The following is a 25551-nucleotide window of genomic DNA, read 5'->3' on the forward strand; positions in this document are numbered from 1 at the left end:
ATGTGCTTGCTCCTTTTGTGCTTGACTGGGTTTTGGCAGAGTCTGATACAACTTTGGTTGTCGTCTCCAATTGCTATTGGACGTTTCTGTTGGATGCCAAAATCCTCTAGAGGTTGTTTCAGGTAGAGTGCTTCCTGAACTGCTGCTGCCATTCCCTGATTTTCAGCTTCTGATGAAGAAAGAGCAACTGTGGCCTGCTTCTTGACACCCCAGCTGAGTGCTGCGCCACGTCCGTTGAGCCTGAAGTAACAGCCCGTTGTTGATTTTCTGTCGTTCACGTCTCCAGACCAGTCTGCATCACTTTCCCCCACTAAATCATAACTAGCCTCTTTTGTGTAAGTAAGTTTTAAACCTTTTGAACCTTGAAGATATCGCAGAAGTCGTTTTCCGCACATCCAGTTTTGATTGGTAGGTGCATTCATGTGTCTGGATAGAATGTTGACTGTGAACATGATGTCTGGCCTCGTCTGTTTGGCCAGATACAGAAGTGGTCCAACCAAGCTTCTGTAGATCCTCTGGTCCACTTCTTCGTCTCCGTTCTCTGCTGTCTGAAGTTTCAAATTAAAATCAGCTGGAGTTCTTGAGGGTTTGCATTGATCCATTTGAAACCGCTCAAGCATTGTTTCTATGTAGCGTTCTTTGTCGACTGTGACTTTGCCCTCTTCTCGTCTGATTCTTAGACCCAGAAACCAGTGTAGTCTCCCTCTGTCTTCCATGTGAAAGGTTGCTTCTAGTGCCTTCTTGACATCAGAGACCACTGTCATACTTCTCGATGCTACTATGATGTCGTCAACCCAGACCAAGATGAAGATGTGATCCTCTGCCTCTGATCTTGCGAACAAGCAGTGATCGTTCCTGCTTCTGGTGAACCCCTGTCTCAGTAGGAAGTTTGCCAGCTCTTCGTACCAGTTGTTAGCAGCCTGTTTCAAACGATAAATTGATTTATTTAGTCGACATACTAACTTCTCTCCATCTGATCCACGTTTTACAAACTCCTGTGGCTGTTCCAGATACACTTTTTCCTCGATTGGTGAGTGCAGGAAAGCAGTCTTGACATCAAATTGGTGCATCACATGGCCCTGCTTCGCTGATAGCTGAAGTAGAATCCTGAATGTCTCTGGCTTGCAGGTAGGCGCAAAAGTCTCAAAGTAGTCCAGTCCTTCCTTTTGTTTGAAGCCTTTCGCCACATAGCGCGCTTTCTATTTGTCCACTTGACCACTGGGTCCCAATTTCACTTTGTAGACCCATTTGCCCGGTATGACGTCCCTGTCTGTGGGTGGTCTCACTAGGCTCCAAGTCTCGTTGTCTTGGAGTGCCTTGACCTCGTCCTTCATTGCCCGGTGCCACTTGTCCCAATCGTCACCTTGCTTGGCTTCGTAGACTGTTTTGGGTTCCACATAGTTGCCCTCAGTCACAGCAAGATGGGTCCTGACTTCTCCAAAAAATTTCGGAATATTCCTTGCTCGTGTCCCTCGTCTGGGCTCTGCTCTGTCCGCGTGTTCCAGTGCATCTTCATTGAAGCCAACTGTCTCTAACTGTGAGAAGTCTTCTGTGTCACTGTCTTCCAGTGACTCTGAGTCTCGCTGACTCCCTCTTGTTGCAGTAGATCCTTCTTGTAGTGCTGTTTCTCCAACATCCAAGGCCTCTTGTCTCAGTGTTGTTTCGTGAGTATTCACGCTCCCTGCGTCATGCCACGCCTCCTTTATTGCCGTAGATGTGTCCTGTCGTTCTCTGTTGTCATAGTCTTGATGACCATCATCTGGTTGCCAGATTCCCAGTTCCGACCATCTGGGTGTCAGGGATTGAGCCCACTTCAGACTCCTTGATGATCACATCTCAAACTGCCATCACCTTGCGTGTGTTGGGTATGTATACCAGGTATCCGTTTTCTCCTTCAGTGTAACCCACAAACTTTCCTTCCAGTGCCTTGAATTTAAATTTGCTGTCTTCTCTGTCCCTCTTCCTCATGAAGACTGTGCAACCAAAAATAGATAATTTACTAATTGGAAGCTTAGGTTTTATACCTCTCATCAGCTCTGCTGGGCATTTTTCTTCTCCTCGTCTCACAACCACGTTTCTGATCCTTGCTCCGTGAAGAATTGCTGCTCCCCACATCATCTTGGGAAGTCCTGGGTCATTGAGCAGACATCTTGCCATCTCCAGCAGTGTCCTGTTGCACCTCTCAGCTAACCCATTCTGTTGTGGCGTCTCTGGTATGGTCTTCTCCTGTAGAATGCCTGCATCTAAGCAGTACGTCTTGAACTGCTCTGAGAGAAACTCCTTCGCATTGTCTTGCCTCAGCTTCTTGGGCGTCCCCACACTGAGAACAAACTTCTTCAGGCTGGCCAATGCTTCACTCTTTGCCTTAAGCAATTCCACAAACACAAACTTCGTGTACTGGTCTGCAAACACTATGCAGAACCGGAACCCTGACAGTGACTCTACTCTGAAAGGTCCCATCACGTCTGTGAACACCCTCTCCAGCTTCTCTTCTGCTTGGGTCTCTGCCACTCTTGGTACTGGAGTCTTTGTGATCTTGGCCAATGCACACACATTGCAAACATCATCGAGTTCCCCCACTGTCTCTGGTGCATTCCTGACCACGTCTGCTTGATTCAAATGACCCAATCGTCTGTGCCACTTCCTTGCACTGCCAAGTTTTACGCTATTGGAACTCATCTTGAATTCTAAAACGCTGCAGGGTAAGTAAAACAAATTATTTTCTTGTGTTAGTTTTACCCGAGTTCCCTTCTGGAGTTTCATGCAGCTGTTTCCTCTCTCGGAAGTGAAGCTATGTCCCCACTCCGTGCATCTTGAGACTGATAGGAGTTTCGAAGAATAGTCCGGCACACACAGAACATTTTTGAGTTCGCATTGGAATTCCCCTTTGTTTGAGGGTATGCTGATTCTCACACAGCCTCTGCCCACTACTCTGGAAGCCTCTCTGTTGGGATTTCTGACCACTGATTGAATGGGCACAAAGTCCAGGAACGCATCGATGTTCGTCACTATGTGATCTGTACAACCACTGTCCAATAGCATGCCTGCTGTCTTCCACTGGGTAAGAGCTGCCCAGCATTCCTCGTCTGGTGTAGCCAATGTTGGACCCATTGCCACTGACTCATGTTTGCCTCCATCTCTTTGTCTCTTGCATGCCCTGTCTAGGTGACCCTTCTCACCACACTTGCTGCATTGTGCTGTCTCCTTCTTCTTGCACTTCTTGGCAAAGTGTCCAGGGATCCCACGCACAAAGCAGTTTCCTTTCTTGGGTCCTTTTTGAAGTCACGCTTCACTGCCAGTTCCACTGACGCACTTTGTCCCTTGTGTCTCTGCACCGTGCTCTCATGAAAGTTCTGCAGCCTTTTCCTCAACTCTGTGAAGTTCGTTCCCGGGTTGAAGCTTTCCTGTATAACAAAACTTTCATCCCTCATTGGCAGACCATTGAGGACCAAGGCGTTGAAGAGGGTCTCTGAGACGGCTTCCCTTGCTTCTTGTAGCCTTGTGAGCAACTCCTGTCCTCTGATGAAGAAGCTGTCCAAATCCTCATAATCCTCAAGCTGCAGTCGAGCAAGCTGTGCCACTAAAGTCACCACTGTCGGCGTCTCCACAATCTGAAATCTCTCTTGCAAAAGCTTCTAAGCCTTTGCTCCATCTCCAATGCCATCATCTCCCACACAGTCATGTCTCATCAGCATGAGGGTTGTTGCATCTAGAGTCAGTGCCAGATGGCACCACACATTGTTCCGCTCCTCCTTGATGTCTGCAACTTCCTTTTCATATGCATCCTTCAGCACCTTGTGGTTCTTCTTCTCATCATTGGTTGCCCCATCGGCCAGTGGCGCAGGCTCATTGGGTTGCTCCTCTGTCCCCAGTAGTGATTTGTAGAGTCCCTTCGTCTGCATCATCGCCACAAACCTTGTGCTCCAGATTGGAAAGTCCTGTGCCTTTCCTGTGTAGGTCAGAAGCTTCACTGTCTGTTGATCCATTGAAGTTTGAGCAGGCAAAACAGTTGTGAAAAGAAAAGGTACTAAGCAGAAAAGGATTATGACTGTCAACAACAAATTAGTTTTGTTTTGGAAATTAATTTTATGACTTAGAAAATTGCTGGGCCTATAACCTGTTGGGTTATGGATTTTCGCAAGCGGAATAAAAAGCGTTTTTAAATAAGTAAAAGAATTAATTTCTCAAAACTGAGGGAATAACAAAATGATATTTTACAGTAGAATTTAGAGATTTACAGGAGAGATCTGATTATTAGATCAAGATGGTGATTTGAACTTGGGGATGAAAAAGGACTCAAAAATCAGCTGTATATATACCCATTATCAGTGTGAAAAAGTCAAGATACAAAACTAATCTTAGCACCGTGATTTATAGTGGGGGTCGCAAAGGTTACCCAATATGGTTTGCTTCTGCAAATCAGTCGCAAAGGGAACCATAAATGGAATGCATTTGCACTTTTCTAAGAATTCATTCACACTTCCGGAGATATCATCATCATTTAATACATGCTGGGAAGATTTTGCATCATTTAATCTAACTCTAATAATAGTTATCAAGATTCACCAATTTGAACCGAATATTGATTCTAAGCACCATTTCTTGACGATTCATTAATATAATTTCTTTGATCTAAGTCATATTGCTTGTGTTTCTAATCTGGTAAGTCGAACTTTCTTTCTAATTCTCACTAAGTTTAAGACTATAGTTTGATCGATATTCTAACATGTTGAAAACATTCGACTCTTGAAATACATTTTAGCATGATGAAATTAAAGACATTGTTTTGCTTCAAGTTTCTTTTTTAATATAATAAATAATCAAGGGTAAGACATAGTCAGGCACTAAAATTTCAAAGACTAAAACGTCTATGTCTTACCCTTGATTCAATTCTTTTTCAATGGAGTCTTACAATTGTACGTGGAAAACACGTATGGAATATTAATATATTTTGAACGCGCATTTATTGAATTTTGTTTCCCACATAATTGCCATCCTAAATCTAAATAATGCTTGCCCTAATTAGTTACCCTACTTGACCGCTCTCCCACACCAGTAAAATTTCATTTTTGGCGTAATTTTTTTTTGACATAACACATAATCTCAGTTTGCCTAATTTTAAGCTTTTTTAAAATTTTGAACGTAGTCTTTCGCAGCTTTAATTGGTAAACAGTGAAGCCAAGAATTTAGATCAGAGGGGTCGGAACATTGTGTGCCAACGCACATCAGCTATTTCAGCTAATTGTCACTATTTCCCCCTATTAATTCTAACGTAACCCCTTCTTATTCATTTCTGTCTGCATACTTTTTTTCTAATCTTTTTCTATTTTTTTAATGAAAATAACTGAAGCTAGGTACAGTAAAAACTGACTTTTCGCTTATTTCTCGAAAAACATAAAACAATAGTAATAATTTTAACGGTATGCTACAAATGGAGCATGATTAATCACGTATAGTTCAAACAAAATTGACGTCAAGAACATGAAAACTATTCACTTTTTGGTGTTAATCTTACAGCAAGAGAAATCCATTCGACTAATGAAGCATTCTCGCATCAGCAGTCAATAATTTCTTTGAGCAGTCATGAATTCTGATAAAAAATTGTTGAAAACTGTTTAAGCTGTCAGTTTTATGAACACAGCAGCCTTCATATTTTCCGCTGTCTAGACCCAAACATTTACACCATTCAATTTTTTGTACGTAAGCAATTTCAATTTCAAAACAATTCATGCATAATTTTTCGCTTGTCCGAAAGATAAAGCTCGAACGTGAACAAATATTTTACGGTTCTATTGATGTGCATTAATACCTAAGCAACATCCCCCCCCCCTCTCCGTCATTACGTCTGACGGAGTGAAAATAAAATTAACGCCATTTTCCCTGAAGACAATTTGATCTAAATTGATTTCTTTGTCTCTAGTTCTTGTCTTCTAATCATATTTCATTTCCGTTTCTTTCGCGAACGTTTTTCCTCCTCTACCATCGCATATAGTCAAATGTTATAAAATTTTCAACCAAGCGTTCTGATGTAGATAGCGAATTTTGAAACAATTCATTAAGAACCAATTTAAAAATTGCAGCGGTTCTCGAAATTCGGATCCATTATGTCTGTCTGCCTCCCCCCCCCCCCGCGCTTAGCTGCCTTAGCCAGCTAAACCAGCTGGCTTTTACCCGCACTCCCAAGAGAACGTGCTATTTTTTAACGCTCTATATAACAAGACGTAATTTGCAAAAAAGGAGTTATTTAAAACACCGCAGGAAGGGGGTGGGGGGGGGGGGGGGACACCCTAAAATCTAATTGTAATGTTTCCCATTTCTGATTTTAAGTGTGAACGTATGAAACAGTTTGTTAAGTCAGATGACGTCAATAGGTTTACTTTTAAAGTGAATTAATTGCTGCCTCACAAACACACTTTGTTTTAGAAGTTGTGGCCGACAGGGGCTTAGAGGATTACCACAATTTGCGGCATGAAAAAAGTAGATTTGGGCTACACTCCAAGGAGGATAATTTTCCCAACATGGGAGCGGGTGAATCAAATTTCGGTCAGAGGAAAGATTTTGAGTCCAAAGAAGGGGAGGGAGAGAAACGTGTGACCGCAGGGGCATATGATAGTGGTGAAATTGGGCCGTCAGGTCTCCAAAGCAGGTTATAATGAGTTGCCTTATTTCATCACTCGAGTAGAGTTACAATTTAATTAGTTTCTGACGAGAAAAGGAAGATTAAACAGGTCAAGAAAGTCTTTCTTCAATTTTTAGTGGTGAAATGAAAGTGAATAAGAAATGCAACAAAAACGATTCACAAAAAACGCTTTGTTCCCCTCATTTACAAAGCACGCGTCATTGTGTTATAAATGACAACGAAAAAAATGTCACAAGCGCCGAGGCTTTACAATTAAGATGCAACCACTAACCTTGGGTTTCCTAAAATTCTAATGAGGCGCGTGCAGCTGTCAAATTTTTGTTCACAGTATCTATCATGATTCGAAGTTCAAAATAGCTTCTTAAGCCAACGTTGTCGTGCGACTTTGTTTGATCCAGACGTAGTTTACAATCTCTTGAGGAATCTAGACAAGATTCTGCCGTATGAGGATTCTATTCTGGCGCAGATTACAAAAATTACTCGTCCTTGACTATGTTTTGTCCAAATTAGCAGTCACCGATAAACATTCATAGAGGACCTTGAAACGGCATTGACAGAAGGAATCAAGTTCGAATATTATGTCCCAATAATAGGAAGCCTTTTTAGGAGAAGACATTATCAGCGTTTAAAAAGTCACAAATCCTGTTATCAAATTTTAGTAATCTAGTTTTACGAAAAATTCAACAGCGTTTGTTTCTTAAAAAGTAGTAAGCATTTGAGGCGGGTCTCATTGTCGTGCAAATTGGCAGTCTATTGTCAAATCCAATATTTTAGTGCACTTTTGTTTGGGTAGTTTTGCTGCGCGAAATCGCATAAAATTCTGTTTGAGAGAATTATTTAGTTATATAGCAACTTTTTGTTTGTATTCGCTCCGCGAATACAAGGTGCTAATTAATTCTAGTGATTAGCTTAGCAATAGACAAAACTGTGAATATGACTTATTATTGCTTGACTTGATCACCATACAGCTACATTAAAGAATGTTTACGAAATTAATAATGATGAAATTAAGTTGAATGCAGATTTTGATCAGCAGTTTGATCGTAAACCTTAATATGAACAGAAATGAATAAACTAAAATTGTGGCAAGGAACAGGAAACTCAGTTCATGAACAGACAGTGAGTCTTATCAAGCAAACTGAAAAAGTTGAATAGTAACTGAAATGATTGACAGCTTCATGAAAATAAATCTAAGAATAATTACAAATAACAAAGCGAATTAAATCGAGGTTATAAATTAATTTTGATAAATAGCGTCACAAATTTCAAGAACATCAGCATCAACTGTACTCGTATATCACAATTCCCCTGTGGCCAAATTAACCAAATTTTAATTTTTTCATAGCGGAAAACTAAAAACACATGTACTGGTTATCGTAACTAATAAAGTTTTTGTTTTATTAAGTTTGTCGCGTTAACCAGAATCAGAGTCTGAGTCATATTCAGCTTCTTTGATTTTAATGGAGGTTTCATCATAGTTTGGGGAAACGTAATATTGGACTGTATATAGGGGTCCGGTGAGCACGATCCGTTTTATGTGTCAGTTTCTGGTCCATCAGAGTTTTGGCGAGCCGTTTCCTGAATTGTTGAAATTATGTTTTGATTTGCTTGCTGCTTTCGTCTGATCATTTGTCGTCGCTTTTGCGTAGATGGAGCTTTTTTGATTAAAGAGTTGGGGGATATGTTGGCGTCAAATTCAACTATTCTTCTGATTCAACTATGGAAGGTGAATTGCGCTGTCGTTTGCTCTTAGTTTTTTGTGTTATAAGATTTAGCGCCGCTTGTTTTCTTTTGGGTCTCTACGGTGAGGTTGCGATGATTTGCTTCGCGGATTTTTTTTGCCTCTTTTTGTCTGGGTATTTGTCGCGCGATTGGGCATCCTCACACGCAAAGCTCTGCAGACATTCAAATGAATTAATAATACACTGCTCGTATCGTCCTTTACTTGTCTGTTTTTGATCCCTTTTCCTCCTTCAATCCTATTGCGAGCATATATTGCGTGTTTCGAGTAAGTTCTTACATTGCTTTGCCCGTAGTTGGTTTGCGTTGACACTCTGCATTCCCATTGAAGTCCGTTTGGCGTTCAAGTTTTGGTTTCAAATTTGGCTTATTCTGAGTTTCTTATCGTTACTCGGGTTCTTTTATCACAGAGGTGTGCTTGTCCGCTTTTACTACCGAAGATCTTGCGACCAAAACATCATATAATCTATCCGAACTCTACTTTAAGCGTTTGTTTAGGAATCTTTTCTCCAGTTTCAGATTTAGGGATGCTTCAGTTCTTGGAGCGGATAATCGTATTTCCCGATTTTCAAGCACTCGTGATTTTTTGTTTTGGTTCTGTTTTTCGTCGCTGCACTGAGTCCTGATTCAGCGTGTTGATTCTCTATTCAAACTTGATGTTTCTTCTAGATCCATCCTCCCATCGATCTTCAGGTATAAGTTGATCCCATCTTACGGTTTCTAGATCTTAAAATTTGTTCAGAATTTTTCATATTTGAGAGTATTTGAGTTCAGTTCTGCGGTTATATTTCTAAAAGGAGGGATGAAAGATTAATTGTCTTGACGGTATATTTGTAATCGATAGGTTAACGAATTTATTGAAGCCTTTAAATTAAATTGCTTTAGCCCCGCGGTTTTAATTCATGACAAATACTTTTATTTATTTGCATAAGCTTTTACACTAATCCAATCGCTTTATGGTCGTGAATTGGGGCTTCAATGAATTTGATAATATTTTAATTACAATGTGATTTTTGCTGCCCGATTTGAAAACTAAGTTGATCTAGTCTTATTGCACGTGGTATGACATGTAATAACATAATATTGAAGGAATTTTCAAACTTATTGCGCCTTTGCTCTATCGGATACTTCAGCTATTGGATTTTTTTGAAAAAAATTTTATGCATGCGAGGAAGTATACTTCCTGATCTGTATCTGTTTCTTCATTTGAATTCTACATAACTTTAATGGAGCCCGTTAATAAGCAGGAACTAAAGATTTTAAGTTTTTTCCAAATTTGACGCAGGGATTACACTTTGATGTTTTTGACACCAAATCAGGCTGCAAGTAAGGCTACCATGCGTAATTCGCCAAATTGGTTATTTCCCAGCTTCCTGGATGTTTTGCATGGATTGCCTCAATGTACGCGTCCGTTGTCAAATTCGGTATCGCAAATATGTCGTCCAGGCATACACATCCAATCCTTTTGTAGAGTTTCTTCCAGTGGCTATGTATATGCAGTGAAATTTGTTTGCATCTTTTATTATACTCTGTGAGGATGAAGTCTGTTATCTCTCTGAAAATTGCGTCCTTCGAGGCGGGGCTACTCATCAATGTGCAGTAGAAAATGTATAGTTCAAAATTGATAGAGTCATCGTATAAATTCTCCATTTTTGATGGGTATTTGCGACTGATGCTTGTGTCTGTTCCTGGTTTAGAGGGTGTTGTTATCAGTTAGGTTGCATTTGACGTTTTTGCTTCGCCGTCAAATCTGACTTTTGAAGGCGTGGACGGCGAATGTTTGATTGAGTTTCATCATCTGAGTTGAACTTCATTAAAACAGATTGCAATTCATTTGCAATGCGGTTAAGTTTTAAGAGTGTAGAAGGTAACTGAAATGTAGCGTGAGATTGGGCAAAAATCGAAATTCAATTGTTCGTTTCGTGGGCGATGGTTTGGGATTGGAATGAGTGGTATTGAATTCGCTAATTATTTTGCCATCATGACAGGTTTTAGAAAAATTTAGTATTCACCCCGCAGTTTCACTTCAAACATATTTCGCCGTTGAAATTTAAAAAATATGCGTTCATATTTTGGCCTCAATTCCAAATCTGCATAATTGTTTGTTTTTAACAAAACTTATCGCGCTGCGTTTAATTGGGTCAAGTTTGGCAACTATGAAGTTGTCATCATATGTAGATTTTTTAGCGGCTGCCTATTGCGGTTCGCTTGAAATGTGATCGGCTAGACCCAGTTTTGAGCTGGTTAAATATTCGATCCAAAAATCAAACGAAATAGTCTGTCGATCCCTCTTGTGAGACGATTATTATATTATTTGTGAGCTCTATTTTCGCACAAAATTGATAGTAAAGCTCTAAGATCTGTGACGACATTGAATGGTCTAGCATATAAATAGTATTTGGAATGTTGAATTGACCAAACTACATCTGGGAGTTCTTGTTCTTTAACACTGTATCGTTCTTCCACTGAATCAAGAAAACGCTAGGTGAACGATTCTGTTTTCCAACCTTCCGAGGTATGTTGGTCAGGTGCAGCTCTCAGGTTTTTTTTGAAGCATCCCATTTTATTTTTGTCATACTTCATATTTTTGTTTGTGTTTCTAAATCCGGACTGAAATGTTAGTTTTCGGTGATCTCAGCTATCTGTTCTTCATTTTCTTTGAATTGTTTTTCTTGTTTGTCTGTCAAGAGGAATATAGTGTCTTTTGGCAGTAGCGGTCTAGAGAATAAAAGAGTTCAGATAAACTGACATCAATTTTCCTAAATTGGTGAATTGAACCTGTGAACGATCTGAATTTTTAAGTTTGTCGGTGCACTAAAGAGTTGTATTGCGTTCTTTTGCAGATTAGGTGATTTTGTAGCCGAGCCATTCTATTACCGTTTTTGTGAAATTGCATTTTGCTAGTTTGATTCTGATGTTTCCATCGTCTGATTTTTTAGACCAATTTGTTTCTAGTTATAAATGATCTTCACTTTTCCCCTAATAACTATCACAATGTCGTCCAGAAAACGGAAAATTTTATTAAATCCAATCAGTGTACAATCAATTGCTTTTTGAATTTCGTCAGGCATATCTGTTGTGCATGAAAAATTTTTTAAAGCGATATCTGCCTGTCATATTACCTCTAATAAGATTCAAGATACAATGGCGGGCCGTATCCGCTTGTAAATTAAGTTGGCTGAAGGAGTATTGCAAATCGATTGTTGTAAAATAAGCTGCCTCTTGCGATGCGTTTGACAGTGTCTTTAAAAGTTTTTTATTTAGCGAGTCGATATGAGGCATTTGATATTTATTCTCGTCCTTTTTGATTATAATGAAGATATGTGAGATGATGTATTGTTCTGAACAACCTGACAATTGTTTAATGTGACTTTCATTCAGTAGTTTCTCGAGTTCGGTTTTTACTTTGAATTGTAAATAGATAGATACTTTTTGGCCTTTTGGATGTGCAACTTGATAGTTTCTATTAAATTGTAAATCTACTTTATTATCTTTCGATTTGCCGATTCTGCTTGATATTTCTGGAAATTGGTCTGCGATTTCCTTTTTTATGGAGCATTGGTGATTGATGTCATTGAATTCACTAGTGGGAAAAGGTTTTTGCCTGATTTTGATTCCTGGTTGATCGAATAGGTTTCGAACGAAAATGGTTTGAATTCTTCCGCAACGATAGTAAATTTTGTGCGTTAGTTTGTCCAATCCTTAAAAAGAGCTGGCATTTTCTGAAAGTTCCTTGTGTATCCACCTGTCGTTCGAAATCATTTTATTTCTAGTGTTTTTCTCTGCCATTTAGTGTTTTCGCAATAATAAATAATATGTTTCGCAATTGTTAGATTTAAAAATGTACGTCAGCTGCTAGAGTCAAAGAGCACTTTACATTTTGTTTTTCCAATTGTGATGTCCATGTTTTGCGGTGCAATTTCATTCGTGTCTGTATTTTCAATCATTGGAACAAAGTTATCATATAAAGAATCATAGTCAGAGACATTTTGTTCGTTGTAATTAGTGAAATTTACGGTTCGACCGAATTTGCCTTTCATTCATTATTTTTGAAGTTAATTACTGTATTACTTTCTGATGTGTTTTATTGCTGTTTCATCAGCCATACGTTTGCGAATTGATTGAGAAGAGCACAGGTTTAAACTTTTTGCCCATGGCGATGCAAACCTGTTTGTGATTTGGTGACCAGCTTTTCCCTCATTTTCATTTCTGACAAGTGAGCTCAGGAATGCAGTTAGTTCAATTTTGTTGTCGTAGTTGTGTGTTTGCGCCGCAAAATTAGTTGTATTGTTGAATTGTGTATACGGCATTCGTTTTCATCAATTAGGTTTGTTGATGATTTTGTTGTACCATTTTCATGTGTACTGCAATACTTAGTGCTCTTTCTAGTTCAACCGTATCGCAAACCAGTTCACGTTGACTGCCGTCGTCAAATACATTTGTGATAATTATGTCCTAGATTATGTCTTCCTCACATTTCTCAAAAACTCCGTTTTCTGCGAGCTCTTCCAAGGTATCGTAGAATTCTTGTATTGGTTCACCTTTCTTTTGTTTTCTAGAGAATAAAATAAATTGAACAAAGGTGATATTCTGATTTCCAATAAAATCTATTTCTAGTATTTCCCACAATTTGAGTGTTGACAAATCGTAGATGACTTTATGAAGAAATTTTTGTCTAAGTATTCTTCGTCAATCTTTGCTAATATTGAGATAATACAGAAATACGCATTTTGAATTGCACAAGGTCCATGGACGTTCCCGACGAAATATTCCCCTGTTTCCTTGAAACATGGCTTTTCAGATCCCATTGTAGTTTTAGCTGGCTCTATCGTATTTGCCTCTCTCTCTGTTTGTTCTTTTGCCTCTTCAATTGGCGCCTCGTTTTTTGGTTAGGGTAGAAGTCTGAATTTTGATGGTGAATTAAATCATTAAATCCAGGGTGATGTTTTCTTGTGCTAGTACTGCTGGTTTTACTTTAATCCGACATTTCCCCCAACGGACGAGTGGTTCCACCGTTGCTTGCTCCCCGAATGATTCTATTGACAAAGAGCTTTAAGAGATTCGCGGTTTGCTGACTGCTCCATGCTGTTCAAATTTACAGTATATATTGGATTGTAATTACACTTCGCCAAATCCAAAATATTAGTTTACTTTTCCTCGGGTTACTTCGCTGCGTGAAATTGCGCAAAATTTTGTTTGACAGATTTATATAGTTATTCAGCAATTTTTTGTTAGGTTTGGCTCCGCGAATACAAGGTACTATTTACTTCTAGTGATTCGCTTAGTGAAAGAATAAATTTTTAGTTCGACTTTTTATTGCTTGATTTGCCCAGCAGATGGCTAATTCAAAGAGAAAGTCAACTGAACAAAGTATTGAATTTCCAAAGAATGAAATTAATATGATTGCAGATTCTGATGACCACTTTGATCATAAACTTAATTACAAACAAAAAAGAATAAACTAAAATTTCTTCAAAGATCAGGAAACTGAGTTCATGAACAGACAGTGAGTCATTACAAATTGAAAAGGATGAACATTAACTGAAATTATTTGCAACTTCAGGAAAATCTAACAATTAGTAAAATTGACAAATTGAACTAAATTAATTTTTGCTCCACAATGATTGGTATAGCAATTCGACAATTATGATACTATCAGTCATCTCATTGAACAATGTTGCCTAAGTTCCCCTTTTACTTCAATTGAAAAGAATTTTACATTGCGGAATTTTGCGAAATATGTTTCGCTCAACCATTATTTTAACGCCCGATTCCACAAATTATCATCTATTAATTTTTTTGTGGAGTCGTGCAAGACCTTTGTCTCTTAGATTTCATTGAGTAGAAGAATACTGTCATAAATTTATGGCTTTATTCACACACCCGAATTGCCCTACAATCCCTGATTATTTAGGCCCATTCTCAATGCGGCATGTAATTTATACGATGGTTTTTGCGCACATAAAGCTGTATTTTGCTTTTTGTCGGCCATTGATCAGATTTCAAGGAGCTTTAGAAAGCAAACACTTACTGTCAAGGAACGAGAACTATGATTACCATTCTATGTTCTTTCAGAATTAAAAGTGTAAACCCAATAGTTCAGGACAGTAAAACTAACTTTTTTCAAAGAAAAAATATCTTTACTCTGAATAATTCTCTTTTTTTTCTATAATAATTTCTGTATTAAACCTCAACATGCTTAAACTTTAAAAGAAAAAAGATCAATATAATTTGAATCCAAATTAAAACTTGCGGATTGAGAAATATTCCAGAAAAAATCCTGAACTATTTGGCGGTTTAATTTCCCCATAGATTTGAAAGTTGTTTTGTGGGGCTTTCAAGAACAAAAGCAAACACATTGCATCCATTAGTTCAGATTGAACAATCGAAGAGTACCCTGAAATGAAAGAGTGGAATTAAAAAATAAATAAAACTTTAGAGGAGCAAATAGTTTGTGGGAAAGAAAAATTTTTAGAGGGATTTTTATCAGAAATAAAATTAATCTTTGTTTGGTTTGAACAACTGCGCTTTTTTGTGTTGGCTGATTTAAAATGGGGTGCCAAAAGAAGACAAGAAAAAGGAAACAATTTGAACAAAATTTTAATGCAAAAATATCAGAAAAAGAACAAAATTTTGTTTTCATCTGTGTTATGTAGACATTGAAAAGGTTTTTAGATAAGTAATAGATAAGTTATCGTATGTATAAAAGAATTGTATTTATTTTGAGCTGTTTTAAAATCAAAAGTTTTAAGTTTGAATAAGCCTTTGTTAACAAACTCTTGTTTGTATACTTTTGATCCGCTTGGAAGTGGAATTACCTGAAGCCGCCTGTTGCTAATCCCAAAATATTAAGTACAAAACAAAGTATTAAGTATAACAAAGTAAAACAAAGCCACAAAAACATGCTGAAAGTGAAGCCTGTAATTTTTTGATATTAAGCAACTTGAGTTGTAAAATCGAATGTTCAAGGTATTTTCCGTATTCATAGTTAGAACCCATTATTCGAAAACATGATGAAAAATTATTCTGTGAAATTGGGACTTATGTCTCATAAAATGTGTATGATACAAAAACTGGACCAACTGATTCATTTTCCTCTTGTGGACGCTGGCTTGTATGATCAGTTTTCCCTGGCAGAAACTAATAATCACGGTTTCTTTGAAACCAAAAGATTATTAACATATCCTTTGTTGTTAAAAAGAAAATTGGAAGCCATACAATTTGTTTTGTAACGGTTTTTTTTGGCGAACGTACGCCTTTCTTTGTAGAGAAAACTGTAATTAGTGTGCACAGACAATATTGCCATTATCCAAACACGGAAAAATAAGAGGTAAAAACACAATTTTCTTTAGTAGTGTTTTCACTAGAGTGTTTGGCACTAAAACTTTTTCTTTAATTTTTGTATAATTAAAAATTGAAACGAAGCTTGCAAAAATTTTGCTTTGTGATTGGACTACTTTTGCAGTGACGTAAGTTATGCAACTGTGGTCATTGCCTCGAGAATTGATTAACGTCTTTACCGTATAAATGTTTTCTCCCTCTCAAAACTTTTCAACAACTCAGTTTTACCTCACAGTTTATTAGCAGCTCAATGGCGATGATAACATTGCTTTTGTTTTCAAAATTGTTACCAATCTCACACAAATTTTTATCCGTGAATTTGACATACTTTACCAATTTACAATTAATGGAAAACGCTAAGAAAAAAATTTTGAACTAAAATGTTATGTAAAGATGTTATTTAGTAGGACCTACGGATTTCAGTTCCAGAAATACGGGTCTATACTGTAACAAGGAGACTCGGTAACGTGCGTTTGCACATAGTGTTCCCACCCGAGCTCTTCTACATTTTTGACATAATTGTCAGCTAAATGAAGAGATGTTCAAAAATGAACTTGAAAGAATCGTTGCACACCCAAATTAGTAACTGAATTACATAATGCCGTGCCTCTTTAGAGCCCTCGCAAAATCTGCCAATAATAAGACTATAAGAAAAAAACAACCAAATAAGCAAAAAAGAAACGTTTTTCACAGCATAATCTTAAAATCTAAAATTAAAAGCACCTAGTAACAACGTCAAAATACGGTCAGATTAACGCTTAATTGCAGAAAACTGATTTCTTTTAAAACCAGAGAAAGGGACTAAAGATGCAGAAAGTCGAGAAATTACCGACAACTTGAGAAAACCGAAATTGTTGAAGCCATTAAAATCAATAGCTATTATCTGAAAGTTATGTTTTTATTTCAGTTATTGGCTTTACTGATTCCATAAAAAATATTAAGAAAGATTAAAAATGACCGTTTGAGATTGATCTGAAAATCATTGCGATCTGTTACTAACCCGGTCATGCTAAAAAAGTGAAAAAGTATGACCAATCAAAAAATTCTTATGGAAACGCATATTGTCCAACGAACAAAACATCAGTCATAACGTAATATCAAAAGACAAGTTAACGCTTGAATCACAAGAAGGTTAATGTGACCTCTCAGTGATGAGAATAAGTCACAAGTTGACAAGAAGAGCTACAAAAATTTAAAAACTTAGAAATTTTAAAAAAACAAATATCATAAGCTTTAAGACTCTTAGCTACAAATTTACTGCAGTGAAAAAGTGCATTCAATCCTCAATAAGCCGCTAATGAGACTTCTCAGCTTTTAGAAAAATGTTAACGACTACATACACAACAAAAAACAGGCAAAAACAGCAAATTCACAAAAAAAACTGCAAGAGAAAAGTATAGCAGCTAATAAAAAATGCAATTTTCCGTAAGAAGTTTTTATTTCAAACTAATTGTTCTAGCACCAGTTTGATTTGTTTTTTGTAACATTTTGATTTCAAATATCAACAAATTTGAACTAATCTTTTGAAACCACCAAATTCCCGTAGTATCGAAGCCATTAGAATCAATAGCTTCAACGGAAATCAATGAATCTGCTAACTTATACCTCGATGGGAAAACAGCGATATCTCTTATCCATAGGTTGTCATTAGGTTGTCTAATTCCGGAGAAGAGTGCGAGAGGAAATTATCGACACCATAAGCTTTTCTCTGGAATTTTTATCAGTGATCAATTTAATATCTTCTCTAAGTCATTGCGAGCTGTCAGTTTTAGGATAAACTGTTTTTCTGTCTTAACAAACATCGGATATCCACTTAAAACACTAGATAGGTTCTCTAAAGCCCCCCAAGAAGTCTATTGCTCTTTTCATCAACGAGTCTTTGCCATAGAACTAAAATATATATTAAAATCCCCAAAGGAAAGCAATTAATTGAAAATTAATTATCAATTGAAAATGAAATTATCAATTAATTAAATAATTTCAACAAAAAATTACAAAAACTCAAAGTCGAAGCCATAAAATAAAGTAGCGATTTCTTGAAAACGAAATACTTGTTCAATGAGCAATATTTGACTGTAAATCAGATTTGCCATTAACGGGAGTTTGATCTGAAAAGTGACTAAGTGACTTAAAAAAACACAAATTTCTTTAAAAGACGAATTTGATTTTTTTATAGTAAACTTCCGTTGAGACCAAAAATAGACTCTTTATCGGGATTAAACCACTAGGAACAATAAATGGTAAACTCTGTGTTAATTTGAAAGGTCTTAATTTGAACACGAAATTTTTTAAATTTTTTATTTTCAAATTCTACGCTGGACGACTTTTTTGTGATACTACTCACATTTTTGTGATACTACTCACATTTTGTGATACTACTCACAAGTAGTAATTACTACTTAATTACTATTTATAGTACTTTTATTACTATTTATTACTACTTATTCGTGCTCTTTATTACTACTTATTAAAATCGGCCAGTCCCATATTGTTATAGAAGGCCTTTGACGTGCAAGGGATTTTTCGGAAAAAAAATCAGTGTTTTTGGTTGCATGTATTTAAAGCACTCTAAAGCTTTGAAAGCTTCAATTAAATCTTAATTAATGTGCTTATTGCATGCTCAAAATGCGCGTGAATAATAGATACCTAAATTGAGCGGAAACGTGCTTCATGACTTGTGACCTACTTTTCGTTCCGAATGTTTCGCAAAATTGGCGGAACCCCTTTTGCGAAAAGTAAGATACAAAGTATGTGTCCTAATTTCGTTCATTGTATGTATCTAATTTTAGAGCCAATTTTACTGAGGCGGAAATTTAGGGGTATACCTCTGCGTCGTAATGTTGAATTGGCAGACAGTGGTTTCCTTCAAAAGTATAATAATCTAATAAGAGAGACAAAATAATTATCTTGAAGTAAAATTTTACTATAAAGTTAAGTTGTTTTTTGCTATACTTAAAATTTTTGAGATCCTTACTGATTGATTATCTATTAAGAAGACCAAAATCATAGAGAAATCCTTCATGCAGTTCATTCATTGGTAAAAATAGACCCTATCGGCCGAAAAAATCTTCAGAGCACAGAGCAACTTGCTTTTTTCAATTTGCTCTTATGTCGTCTGTAGCCACTGGTCTCGCTTCCACCTATGTACAGACAAAACTCTGACTTATAATCAAAGCTTTTTTCACAAACTCCGGAACTATGATGATCAGATTCCCTCACCTATACACAGAAGTTTCGTAAGCCCAGATCACTTCTTGACAAAAAATAAATTCTAGACTTTTTCTGAAAAGGTCGGGATTAGCCACCACCCCCAACCAACCTGTTTTCTGGACATACGCCAGGACACCATACCCGGGATGATACTTCAAGTTTTTTTTCAATGGGAATGCACTTTTGTCGAATGCTCCAGGTGGAACAAACTACCCTTGACCTCAGATTTTGACCTTGACTTTGCCTCGCCGACCCAAGGGGAACAGGAAGATAGACTTAGACAGCCAGATAGGAGGAGGGGAGACAGGATCAGGAGCGAGAGTGGAGTGAGTAGTCAGAATGGGAACAACCAACTTGACAGACAGAGTTCCACCACAACTGCCCAAGGACTCGGATCTGCTGAAGATTGTTAGTGTGATTTTTGTTGCATCCCCAGGGTTTAAATTATTGCGCAATTTGTAGAAACCTGCCAATTTTTTGTATTTAATGGTTTTTTGAAAAAAAATAGCAACAGCAAACACAATTTTAGTGAAATTCGTGTTGAAAAATTTGTGTTGAAGCCGAGCTTATTGAATAACCAAACCAACTCAAGACCAAATCAAATAGTATATATATGAAACAGAATATTCAATTTGATACAGAATATTCGACAATTGTTATACGCAGTTAAAAGACTTCCTATGACATCAAACTTACTCTGAAAAATTGATGCAATGGAAAACTGCTCAAATTCTGTCCTCTTTCTTATCTACAGCCAATCAAAGATCTTTTTAATCTACCGCCAAAAAAACCTGCAATTTTTTTTTACATGTGAAACCACTTGACCATCAACAGAATGCGAGCCTGAAAAAGTACCGAAAATCAGTTGAAGCTCATTAATTCTGTTTTTAATAAATTGACATACGATGCGTATTGAAGCAAAACTCGATGATTCTAAATTATATGTTATCATGTCTTTTTTCTGTAAATGAAATTAGTACAACTTAACTCAACATCGAACTGTTTGAAAAAGAAGTCAAATTTGATATTCAAAACATTCTTGCCGCAGGAGTAACAAAGTTGCACAGTAAATGAAACTTGTACAAAATACAAAGCAATTGCTCTTACTGGCTTACAAAGTAGTAGAGTAGTTTCATATTGGTGTTATTCAAAATGAATCCATGGCTCAATCAGTGAAAATTGAATCAATCAGAAATGAAAATGAATCATTGAAAATAAATTGATCTCACATACTCAGAGGGGTCCCATTTCATTGGTTAATAGCAAAACAATGAACTTTCGTGACACGATAGCTGAAATATGAGGCTACATTTTGTAGGATTCGGAATTCCTGATTTTTTTACAGTTTGAGTTAATAACAAGAAACCTGTTTTGATCATTTCGGTTTTCTGATTCTGTCCAATGGGAAAAAAACAATTTGCTATTCAGTAAAGTTGAGCAATAGGTTATTGCAACTATTTGAGTATGAAGTAATACAACGTTAATCTAATGTGTAGCGGATAATACAGTTCACATAATTTACCTTCAAAAAATTAATATACATACAGAATTGAAACACTGAGACGGACTGGGAGGTGTAAATTTTTCGCTGTCAATATTAGTAGAGCCTTTAACTTCTAAAAGAAGCAATTATTTCTTACTGGGTGAAAATGTAAACCAAAAACCAATTGAAAACTTAAAAAACGAGAAAAAATTTCTTTACTTTGCTGATATTTGAAAAAAATTTTTGCTGAAATGTTTTTTTGTGCAATAACAAGGAAGTTTTGGAAACTAAAAGACAAATGATTTTATTGAGAAGCATATAATCCGATGCCGCCAGCTTTTATTCCGACGAAGATATAAAAATTAGTTTTCTCTTGTTTCCTCGTTTCGTTCTGCCAATAGTGAAATTATTGAAGAAAGTAACTTGTTGTTTAATCTGAAATAGTTGAATGTAAGTTATCGTAGAAAGAAGAGAAACTGGCCGTTCAATGTTGATCTGTTCTCTTTTTTGTCAAAAAATTGAACTAAATTTTGTCAAACAAAAACTCAATTCTCTATCGAGAGGACGTTTTGTTGCTTTACTTTTTTAAAAATCAGTTTTGGCTGACTTGTTTCCTTGTTGGCTCCTGGAAACTGTATATTTCTATACGCGCAAATAATTTTTAGGCTTTCAATTTTTTAAACTCAAATAACCAAAATTTTCAGAGACAACCCGTTTCCTAAAGGAATCTTTCTCTTCCAGCTTAGTGGGCGCATATTTTTTGCACCCCGAGACGCACGTTGCATGTTTCTACATAATGATTTAGTATTTATTGGCACGTGTTGTGTAAAAGGGAGTGGCATAACGTACTGGGGGCACAAACGGAAAAAATCCAACATTTCAACAACACTTTTGTGTAGAAAAAGTACGTCACAATAACATTGTAAGATTTGCAGCTTGGTTTAAAAGATTTTGTGTTTTCAAGTTTGGATAAACTGAGTGGTATATAGCGGGTTGGTTCACTTTCATCTGAGTTCCAAAAATTTTTCGAAAACTCATGCTCACACAAACGCATATTTACACATTTATACTTTCATATCCAAGCACGAATGCACACTTGCTGCCTCATATTATTTTTAACCAGGAAAAATGATTCAAGTCCGTTTTCTGCACCCTCTATCGATTCCCGTGAGCTGAAAGAGAAAAACAGAAATGCCAAGGCCAATAGTTTTATTCGCATTAGGTTACATTTGTTCGTTCTGTTTGTTATAAACCCTTACAACATTCCCAAAGGGTTAATTTACATTTTTATTCCTCGTGGGCTGCAAATCTTGGTTGCAAGTCTTTCGCTCATTAGCTTGCCTCGTTAGACTTTAATTGGATATTTTCTTCTGTTCATATATTTTTCTTGCATTTGACGAAGTACCCATTTTGCGATCGTGTTTTCTGATAGTCTGTAATTAACTCTAGCGCAGTTGCTTCAACAAGAGCGTTTCCTAGCAAAATTTTGACCAACTTTCTCTGGGGATAGAATTAACATAAATTGAAACGTCTGCGGTTGCTTTTACTTTGTTTGCGGATGAAATTAGGGAAAATGCTATAGAAATAGCAGGAAAAATGACGTCAGAGAGCTGTTATAAAATGAGCGAACCTTGAAAGCATGATAAACTTATTATAGTTCGACCCTGTACGTTATAAAGAAATATTCTGTAGTCATATAACTAACAGACAACCTTGTAAGCCGCCATAATCAACTCTTTCATTACAATACACCAATTTTTTAGAATATTAGAATAAGGCTACTATACTAATTCCTGGGGTGAAACAAATTGGGAGCTTCATTAAGTTATAGAAAGAATGAAACAGAAAATATGGAACCAAGAAATGATTATCAAAGTATATGTTTGTCTATCAATTATAAAACTGTTCTTCTGAGCGTGCGATGGAGACAAACCTACCTATCTTGGGAACCAGTTACTAATTACCAAAGAAAAATTAATTCACAAAACAAATAGTTAATCTAATTCAATCTTCTATACCTGAACTATTTATAAGTGCCTCCTGCATTGTTTGGTAGTGTTATTAGAGGCCAAAATTGAACTTATTGCCGAGACCCCACTTAGTTGGGGAGGAACTATATGCGCAAATGGTTTCTTTTGCATTCGGCCAATTTTAGCCGATTGATATATTTGACACAGAAAAAATGACTTTTATTATCAAAAAACCCATTCTGTGTAGAATTTTTCATTGGTTTTTTTTAATTACGCGGAGTTATCAAGGTTTGAAAGTTTTGTTTATATTGGGCTGATTTCCGTTGTTTGTGTTGATATTCCCTAACTTTTGCTCACACTTTGATCAATTGTTTTTACAAAATGCTAAAACTGTAGCACTATAATGTTATTAGATTTACCTTTGAAGAGGGTTGCTGAACTGTCATATCCATTTTTTTGGTTAAAAATTTGGCCGAACTTTTAAAAAATGGTTCTTTCTTATGAAATTGGCCCTAATATGGTTCTTTGGCCCAATTTGTACAAAATGGCCGGAACTACAGGCCTGCAAATAGCATACATAGTCTTTGCTAACTCAGATGATGGCAATTTCTACTTCTACTTCCTAAAAGAGTTATCTGTAACTGAAGTTTTTCTGGCCTTTTGTTAATTTAAATCAAAATTTTTGAAAAATACAGTGTTTGATTTTGTTATTTAATTTTTTAAACGAATTTATGTATAACGCTAGCATTTCGAAAAACTATTTGTTTTTGTCAGACGCGCAGCGAAAGCAAGGTTTTTTGTCTTACAGAGTAGTAGTTTTAGGCCCACTGATCTGCTAAGATGTAGTATTTTATTTTTTGCTAATTTTCCAGCAACTGATAAGTATTAGTTTTGTCCCCAAAAATATTTGTCTCATAGGGTTTTGAAGTAGGGATCCTTTTTTCAATTTTTTTCTGCAAATATCTAAGTTTCATTCCTGACAGGGTTTTCAATTGTAAAAGAATTAATCGGTATATGGCATCGAATTTTGAAATTTTGAAAAGGACACAACTTTTGATATTCTAGAGACAACTACTACTGAAGTAAAAAAAATACTGAATATGTAAAATCCAAACTTAATTTTGCCGTATCTAGGAGAAAGTGTCATCATCACTTCACTGCAACGGAAAATGGTTCCTTAAGCAGTGTCAGAGTTTACAGAAACTTTTGTATTCAAACAATTTGCGTTATTGTTTTTGCTTCATTTATTTTTGTTCCCTTGCTAAATATCATTCTTTTCGCTCTGTTGAAATTTTAAATGATGTTTTCAGGTCTCTTACAACAAATGCTTTCTTTAATTCGCTTTTGCCTTGTTGTGTCTTATTGGCTTTCAGCAAATTTAGGGTGTGCTTGACGCACATTTAGCAAAAAATTATCAGAAGGTGAAAGGTTGCAAATTAAAGCCAACAGTTCTCGGAAATAGCGCGTTTTCATTTCTGCGTATTCTTTTCTCTTCGTCCTGTCTTCGCTTTTCTAGTTCATTTGCCTTGTTGAGTTCCGAGAGCTGTCTGTTAGGATTAGTTCAGAGAAAATTCATTAGATTTCTTTTCTGAGTTGTAATCCAGAACATTTCTATTTTTTTTTCAAATTGAAGACCTTTGGTTTGTACTCTGGCGCTTTCTAAATTTGTGAATTACATTCGATATTTTTCAACTTTCCAATGAGAAGTCAAACTGTAGTAAGGATTGTAGTCAATCCTGAATCAAAATGAGAACAAAATTTCAAAGTTCGAGCGTTTGTCAGTTAAGTCATAATTCGTTGGGTCATTTTTGAGTTTTGCCGTATTAGTTCAAAATTTTGTTGTCTCCAAACTTCGTGTCGTTAACGAGGTAAAATTGACTTTCTAATGTAGCGTAAACATACCTATTTATTTTTTCGTGTCAATAGCTCTTAGTTTTTATGGATTTTCACAATGTCTCAAAAAATGTTAGTTAACTTTAGGTCTCTCTCTTAGAAGTTGTAGTTTTTGTCTCCAATATAGAGAGTCTGTTCTATAGTGAGAAAGAAATTTTTAGTTTTCTTTTACTTCAACCTGATGTATTTCGATATTAATTAAATTTTTTATGTTTCACTGGTTGTTTCTGTTGTTCTTGTCCTGTCACATAGTTGCCCTAGCGAACGGTCTCAATGAATCTCTAGTGAATGATTATTAAATATAACCAATAGTTTCATTTGACATTTTTGTCGAAATGCAGATCAAGATACTCCTCAAGACCTTTTTATTTATTTTTCTCGTAGCTGTGGAATGTGATTTACCGACTTTCAAATACTGTTCGTCGAATGCGGCAGACAGTGAGGGATTTTGTTTGTTTAATTCTTTGAATTGTGTTTCAAGACCTCTCATGATGTTTTGCAACCCAAGGACCAAGAACTTAGATTTAAATGTGGTGGCGTTTTTTGCACGGTATGCTCACACTTTTTGCAAATTTTTAATTCAAAGAGAAGTCTAATTTTCGCAACGATTCTTTGACGAGCAACTGGCAGATTTTGACTTTTATGCTATGTCTTGTTCAAATTTTTGTTAGTTTTGCAGCTTTTGACTTCAGATCATATTTACTAACTCCTTTTTTCGTATCAATTTTGTTCTATTTCACGACGTCCGCTGACTTTCTAGTGGAACATAAAACTTTTTTTATTTCATCATTTGAAATCTTTAAATTTTCTTTATTTTTTCACTATGTATTTTTGTAAAAAGTTTAGCGAATGTTTGAGAATTTCTCATTTTTGTGTTTGTTTTGGGTGTCCTGAGAATTAATGTTTTGCGACGCATTGGTTTAAAAAGCCCGTGTACAAGAATTTTAGGTACAATTAGATTTGTTTCCCGTAGGATAGTTGCATTTTGAGCACACTTCTATGAATCGATACAGTTTTTAACTCACATGAAGTTTGGATGGCCTAGCCGCTTTGTATTTTAAACTTAATCAGAACAGGAATTTTATTGCGATGACTTGCTAAACAAAAATTCATTAAAACTTACGTTGTCGTTGTTTTCATTTTTACAAAGTGTTTTTTTATGTCATCGGGTTAGTAATGCCAATACAAAGATAATGCTAAGTACTTTTTCAGAGTCGCTGGTTTTCATTTACGAAATACTATATTAGACTTTTTTTTCATGACAAAAGTATGCG

At 36.2% G+C, this 25551-nt stretch overlaps 1 protein-coding gene across 5 annotated transcripts in view; it reads left to right on the forward strand.

Annotated features, from left to right (window-relative positions):
* The window catches only part of LOC142344039 (uncharacterized), a 103541-nt gene that overhangs the window by 60668 nt on the left and 17322 nt on the right, over positions 1-25551 (forward strand). For all 5 annotated transcript variants that reach the window (XM_075395505.1, XM_075395507.1, XM_075395506.1 and 2 more), the window contains 2 exons: positions 6424-6646; positions 19131-19339. In XM_075395505.1, coding sequence (XP_075251620.1) covers positions 6424-6646; positions 19131-19339 — 432 coding nt within the window. The remainder of the gene's footprint in view (positions 1-6423; positions 6647-19130; positions 19340-25551) is intronic.

The sequence above is a fragment of the Convolutriloba macropyga genome, chromosome 8 (assembly GCF_964194025.1).
Source record: "Convolutriloba macropyga chromosome 8, txConMacr16.3, whole genome shotgun sequence".
NCBI classification, from domain to species: Eukaryota; Metazoa; Xenacoelomorpha; order Acoela; family Convolutidae; genus Convolutriloba; species Convolutriloba macropyga.